Below are 7,810 nucleotides of genomic sequence, written 5' to 3' on the forward strand. Positions count from 1 at the left end.
TATTTGGGCTACATGTAATGCTAATCCAATGACAAAGTGATGTGGCTAACATTATACAATGCTCTATTTCAGCATTTTATGTCCTGATTTTGAATAGTGTGGAGCTCACACCCTATATAACACCAGCCCACTCCCTGAAGCCACCTCACCCCTGCCCATTTTGACAGGCTGGAAATTTGGAATGGCTTAGGGTTGACGACAGTACAGCATCTTGCAATGGGTCTGGTCCACAAGACTCGCTACACCACCAAGATACCCATGAACCTGTCTAAATACTTCACTAAGATACCCATGAACCTGTCTAAATACTTCACTAAGATACCCATGTACCTGTCTAAATACTTCACTAAGATACCCATGAACCTGTCTAAATACTTCACTAAGATACCCATGTACCTGTCTAAATACTTGCTTAATGTCAACAAAGTCCACACCCACAACACCAGAGGGAGCTCAACAAACCATGTGCAACCCAGAGTTGGCACAAACAAGGGACTAAATTAATTTTTCTCCTATGCCACCAAAATGCGGAACGCCCTACCAACAGTCATTAAGACATGCAAATCCCTTGACAAAGGGCACCTACGGATGGCTGCAATTCAGCCCTATTTCCCCTTTTTACCTCCTCTATGATGATTTCCTGTTTTTGGCTATATAGAAGTGTGCAGTTTCATCTAGGACCGGTTATGTTTTTTAACTACAATTTTGTACAATTTGTCATTGTATCTTTAAAGTAGTCATCTGTTGTTTTAGTGCAAAGTTAGAACTAATTCCAGTGTCTCTGCCAGAGAGGCCCGCCTCTGTAAACCTGAAAACCTAAATGAGCTAGTAGCCCAGATTTGTTTGGTCAAAAGAGTCAGGAAGTGCCTAGTTCATCTACTGGAGAGGAGGGATCAGATCTGAAGTATATAACACCTTGTAGTTCTTGTGAATGGGCCTGTTCGAACGAGTCTTCATTTGGCTCCCACTAGGCTGGTTGGAACAGACGAACGGCATGTACCTTTGAGACATGCTTGCTTTGTAGCGATTGAATCTCTTGTGTTTTACCAAATAAACGCTGAGATCTGGAGAAACCTTTGTCCTGCCTTTCTTCTTCACTCCTCATGCGGACGACACACACATCGGTGATTTTATACAACACAACCAAAAAAGGAAGGTCTCATCTTCCCTTTGAAGGTGAAACTTCCTGTTCATGTTGTAAATTAAGACAAAAAGGAAGCTTTCAGTCATTACAGCCGTGTGAGGATTCTGAGTGATCACTGCAAAGCATGGGCTACACGATGGACTGGCTGCTGTTTGCATGGGTTTCCATGCTATCCTGCCTTCTTGTTGAGGTGTCTGGGGAGCCTTCAGCCTCACTGACAGCAATCACTGACGAAAGGTTTATGAAGGAATGTGTAGACAGACACAATGCGGCACGCTCATCAGTCCAGCCACCTGCAAGTGACATGCTGCATATGGTAAGCATGAGATTATCAAAACAATGAGTCATTTTGATGGTAAGGTAAATAAATGCAGATGACGGAATAATGTAAATTGTGGGTGATGCGATGTTAAAGTCTCACATCACCCACAATGATCCGGGCGGGGTCCATCTAGTTAGTGATGTATATTTCGATAGCATATCTCTCAACATATGTCATAATTGTACACATAATACTTCAGCCTATAGTTCACATGTAGTTAGAAGCCTGAGTAAAGAGGTCACTAGAATAGCAAGTCACTAAGATAGCCTATAGGGACAGTTTAAGATAGTCAGTTTGCGACAGCGGTGAGATCCTGCTGCATTGTGAAGTTTTACCACACTGAAGAATGCTTTGAAAATAAGACCACCTGTGGTGACTTGTTTACGGAGGCAACAGAGCCTTAAGGGTCAACACACACACACACACACACACACACACACACACATACACACACACACACACACACACACAGTGACACCCACAGATTGGGGATGTATAAAATGGTACAGGGAATCAGTTAGAACGGTGAGTGAGGGACAGCAGAGAGAGACAAGGGGAACCTAGGCGCTCTGCCTGGGACGAAGGCCTCAATATGCTGTAACCATGGAACCAATGCTTGTAACCTGTAACTGATGGCTGATCAATAAATGGAAAGAAGGAAATGTGCCTGCTTGGATCTCCTATTCATTTCAACAGCAACTTCAACAAAGGAATTAGGTGAATTAATCCACAGAGCCCTGTAAGAAAAGATACATCATTAGTCTGCTCCTTTTTGGGCCCTACACTGATTGTCTTGGTGCAGCTAACCTTTTCGCAGAATGTTCACCAACATGGCCAGAAATAATAGAGTATGCGCATGCACAAAGTGAGTGAAATAATAGAGAGTATGCGCATGCACAAAGTGAGTGAAATAATAGAGAGTATGCGCATGCACAAAGTGAGTGAAATAATAGAGAGTATGCGCATGCACAAAGTGAGTGAAATAATAGAGAGTATGCGCATGCACAAAGTGAGTGAAATAATAGAGAGTATGCGCATGCACAAAGTGAGTGAAATAATAGAGAGTATGCGCATGCACAAAGTGAGTGAAATAATAGAGAGTATGCGCATGCACAAAGTGAGTGAAATAATAGAGAGTATGCGCATGCACAAAGTGAGTTTAACGTCGTTTAATGCAATGAGATAGGACGTTTTTGTGTGGATGTACAGTATGGGCTATCAAGGCCAGAAAGTAGTTTTATTCCATTCAGTAGGTGTTCCAATATAACTTCCGGGTACGATGATGATGTCACGCGCATATACCCTCTATTGGGACATATACAGTATATCATATCATATCATATCATACATACAGTATATCATATCATATCATATCATACATACAGTATATCATATCATATCATATCAATGATATCGTATCATATGATCTGCAGCTGTTCTTTTTTTTGTTGAGGGGCCTACAGGTTTAATGTTTGTTTTTCCTTAAACAAACATAAAAAAAACGCTATTGAAATGAACAGAGTTTAATGTTTGTTTTGTCTGATAATTACGTCCTAAAAGATGAAAATGATAACAGCTCCGCTCACTTCACACGTGTGATTTTCTTTGTTGTATGTTGGTTCCTCAAGACATGGGATGAAGGCTTGGCCAACACCGCCAGGGCCTGGGCGAGGAACTGTGACTACAGACACAACGAGCATCGAACGCATCCCGTCTTCTCCTCGGTGGGAGAGAACATATGGACAGGCAGGCCCCCCTCCTATTATACAGTCAAAGATGTCATAGACGGATGGGTCAATGAAAAAGAAGATTATACTTACACCACCACCGAATGTAAGGCTACTAGGAAACAATTCTGGGGCTGCCTCCACTATACACAGGTACCTCCACATGCACTCAAATGACTATATCCATATATTGTTTGTACTGTAGTTCTGCTGTGCATGCTGAAATCAATGAGTCTTAAGTGATACTAAAAGAGTGAACCATGTTGATTACATAATATTTGGTCTTCGTTGTGCAACAAAGGTATTTCTTCCATGATCCATATAGGTTGTATGGGCAAGCACCTACAAGGTTGGCTGCGCAGTCCAAATCTGCCCAAATGGTGTCAGAAAAGGCTTTTCTGACGAAGAAGGTGCCTTTTTTGTGTGCAACTATGCCCCAGCGTGAGTTGAAATGTGCTTATAAAATGTGGTGGAATTTCACCAAGTACCACACTAATAAAGAAGCCGACTTCAAAATGATCATTCAAAAGCACCCTAGTTCAGTTGTTCCCAAAGTGGGTCATTGAGGGAGTTCCAGGGGTCCCCAGCTAAATGATATATAGTTAGGAACCAAATGGACCCTTATGGGTCTGTAACTCAGAGAGGGTCCATTTGCTTCCATGTGTACACTCTCAGAGTTAAATTAATTGTGATTTTACAATATAAATTGGGGTCTCAGAGATTAAATGGGGCTCCGTAGCATAATTCATGTCAAACTGGGGGTCCTTGAAATTAATGGGGCATATCTCTTCAAAAGGGGGGGTCCGCGGGCGAATTAGTGTCAATGTGGGGGTCCTTGACGTGAAAAAGTTTGGGAAGCACTGCCCTAGTTAGTACCTCAGTTATATTGTGCCATATACCTCCCTAGGGCCGATATCTCTATCTATTGTATTTCCACTAACAGTCCATGTCTGATTCACCACTTAAACCCAATACGCTTTGTTTACCGGGGTCCCCCAGGGATCTCTCTTTGTTTACCGGGGTCCCCCAGGGATCTCTCTTTGTTTACCGGGGTCCCCCAGGGATCTATCTTTGTTTACCGGGGTCCCCCAGGGATCTATGTTTGTTTACCGGGGTCCCCCAGGGATCTCTCTTTGTTTACCGGGGTCCCCCAGGGATCTCTCTTTGTTTACCGGGGTCCCCCAGGGATCTATCTTTGTTTACCGGGGTCCCCCAGGGATCTATCTTTGTTTACCGGGGTCCCCCAGGGATCTATCTTTGTTTACCGGGGTCCCCCAGGGATCTATCTTTGTTTACCGGGGTCCCTCAGGGATCTATCTTTGTTTACCGGGGTCCCTCAGGGATCTATCTTAGTTTACCGGGGTCCCCCAGGGATCTATCTTTGTTTACCGGGGTCCCTCAGGGATCTATCTTAGTTTACCGGGGTCCCCCAGGGATCTATCTTTGTTTACCGGGGTCCCCCAGGGATCTATCTTTGTTTACCGGGGTCCCCCAGGGATCTATCTTTGGTTACCGGGGTCCCCCAGGGATCTATCTTTGTTTACCGGGGTCCCCCAGGGATCTATCTTTGGTTACCGGGGTCCCCCAGGGATCTATCTGTGTTTACCGGGGTCCCCCAGGGATCTATCTTTGTTTACCGGGGTCCCCCAGGGATCTCTCTTTGTTTACCGGGGTCCCCCAGGGATCTCTCTTTGTTTACCGGGGTCCCCCAGGGATCTCTCTTTGTTTACCGGGGACCCCCAGGGATCTATCTTTGTTTACCGGGGTCCCCCAGGGATCTATCTTTGTTTACCGGGGTCCCCCAGGGATCTCTCTTTGTTTACCGGGGTCCCCCAGGGATCTATCTTTGTTTACCGGGGTCCCCCAGGGATCTCTCTTTGTTTACCGGGGTCCCCCAGGGATCTATCTTTGGCTGACCGACTTTCAGCCTCTACTCATCTCAACCGGACATGTTTTGAACTAGTAGATATTAGATAGGCCATTTTCACAGAATATATATCCACCTATTGAGACATGCTAGAGTTCAAGCAATCTACTGGTCTGGACACCCATTTGATTGAAAAAAATGAAGAAAAGAAAATGTCTGTCTTAAGAGATTTGTCTGTCCTGAAGAGGAACAGGATGTATTTTGGATGTAAGTGGTATTTCCACATTAGGGCAAAGTGTCACAAACTTCAACCACATTGGAGAGAAGTGTGTGAACAGGAAATATATACTTATGATGATTTTGTTATTTTAAAGGTATATTCAGTGATTTCACTCAAAAAACCTTAGGTTTCGTTTTTGGCTGTGGGACCCAGCCTTTCGTCCAATCAGGATAGAGAGTCAAAAACGAAACCTAAGGTTTTTTGACCCCCAGGGGTTAACTGGGGACAGGGAGGAACTCCTTATATGGCCAGCACACTCTATAGTAGGGAGGATTATCACAACAAAACAAAAAAATAAGTGATATTTGAATTAAGTGAATCACTGAATATACCTTTAAATAGTAAGAAAAAAAGTAATCTAGTTCATGCTTCTTCTACAGGGGCAATGTGGGTGGAAGACAACCATATCCGGAAGATGGAGCCCCATCTTCCTGTGGCCCCTCCTGTGTGGCGGTGCTGATCATCCTACCGTTGGCTCTACTCGCTACCTTCCTCGCTGCCTACATCGTACGGAGGCGGAGCTTAGGCGGAGCTTGAACTTGACGCCTGGGGGTGCGACTGCTTGGCCTGCTTTGACCTTTATTTTATTATTTTAGCGTTTTTACAATGCCCTAACCCCTAAAAATGAGTTATTTAGGTAGTACAGCAGCTCACACACATACACACATTCACTACAGCCATACAGCGAGTCATCATATCATGATAAGCCCATGACAGCACCGTTACCCCAACATCTTCTGCTACGAGTAGCCAACATTTCATTGCGTCTGTGAACCGCCATTTTAAGATGCTAGGTAATTAAAGGACAACTTTAGTTTTTTTTGTCAACCAAGGTTCATGTTTTAGGTTGTCATTAGAGAAACTAAGTACCAGCCCACTCCCTGAAGCCACCTCACCCCTGCCCATTTTGACAGGCTGGAAATTTGGAATGGCTTAGGGTTGACGACAGTACAGCATCTTGCAATGGGTCTGGTCCACAAGATTCGCTACACCACTAAGATACCCATGTACCTGTCTAAATACTTCACTAAGATACCCATGTACCTGTCTAAATACTTCACTAAGATACCCATGTACCTGTCTAAATACTTCACTAAGATACCCATGTACCTGTCTAAATACTTCACTAAGATACCCATGTACCTGTCTAAATACTTCACTAAGATACCCATGTACCTGTCTAGATACTTCACTGAGATACCCATGTACCTGTCTAAATACTTCACTAAGATACCCATGTACCTGTCTAAATACTTCACTAAGATACCCATGTACCTGTCTAGATACTTCACTAAGATACCCATGTACCTGTCTAAATACTTCACTAAGATACCCATGTACCTGTCTAAATACTTCACTAAGATACCCATGTACCTGTCTAAATACTTCACTAAGATACCCATGTACCTGTCTAAATACTTCACTAAGATACCCATGTACCTGTCTAAATACTTCACTAAGATACCCATGTACCTGTCTAAATACTTCACTAAGATACCCATGTACCTGTCTAGATACTTCACTAAGATACCCATGTACCTGTCTAGATACTTCACTAAGATACCCATGTACCTGTCTAAATACTTCACTAAGATACCCATGTACCTGTCTAAATACTTCACTAAGATACCCATGTACCTGTCTAGATACTTCACTAAGATACCCATGTACCTGTCTAAATACTTCACTAAGATACCCATGTACCTGTCTAGATACTTCACTAAGATACCCATGTACCTGTCTAAATACTTCACTAAGATACCCATGTACCTGTCTAAATACTTCACTAAGATACCCATGTACCTGTCTAAATACTTCACTAAGATACCCATGTACCTGTCTAAATACTTGCTTAATGTCAACAAAGTCCACACCCACAACACCAGAGGGAGCTCAACAAACCATGTGCAACCCAGATTTGGCACAAACAAGGGACTAAATTAATTTTGCTCCTATGCCACCAAAATGCGGAACGCCCTACCAACAGTCATTAAGACATGCAAATGACAAAGGGCACCTACGGATGGCTGCAATTCAGCCCTATTTCCCCTCACTGTATATATATTTTCCCCTTTTTACCTCCTCTATGATGATTTCCTGTTTTTGGCTATATAGAAGTGTATATTTGTACGTCTCTAAATGTTATGATGAATTGAATATGGTGGACCCTCTTGTAAACAAGTGTAACACTTTATGCCTTTATGGTGTCGTCCACTCACAGTTGACAGTTTTTGTATTGAAATGTACTGTAACTCTGCAAACTGTTAATAAATACTTCAATCAATCAATCAAAACTGACAACTGGGGAACAACAGGTCCTACGCTGTGTGCGTGGGCTGTGGACAGCACCGTAGTTGGATGTTTCAACCTGTAGAGGTCAGCACAGAGCAACACTAGTTTTCTGCACCATGTGAAGTAGGGTGATCTTCAGAAAAACGGTTCTTGCAGTCCGTATTTTAATTCCCATGGC

At 43.3% G+C, this 7,810-nt stretch overlaps 1 protein-coding gene across 1 annotated transcript; it reads left to right on the forward strand.

Annotated features, from left to right (window-relative positions):
- Positions 1-1,268: 1,268 nt before the first annotated feature.
- glipr1a (GLI pathogenesis-related 1a) lies at positions 1,269-5,877 on the forward strand (the record flags this gene model as incomplete). The annotated part of the gene is made up of 4 exons (XM_083757402.1): positions 1,269-1,460; positions 3,095-3,259; positions 3,519-3,634; positions 5,721-5,877. 4 exons carry the CDS (start codon positions 1,269-1,271, stop codon positions 5,875-5,877), a joined length of 630 nt encoding a protein of 209 aa, XP_083613528.1.
- Between the last annotated feature and the right edge of the window lie 1,933 nt (positions 5,878-7,810).

This window comes from Protomyctophum parallelum, assembly GCF_964188405.1.
Source record: "Protomyctophum parallelum genome assembly, chromosome: 22".
NCBI lineage: Eukaryota > Metazoa > Chordata > Actinopteri > Myctophiformes > Myctophidae > Protomyctophum > Protomyctophum parallelum.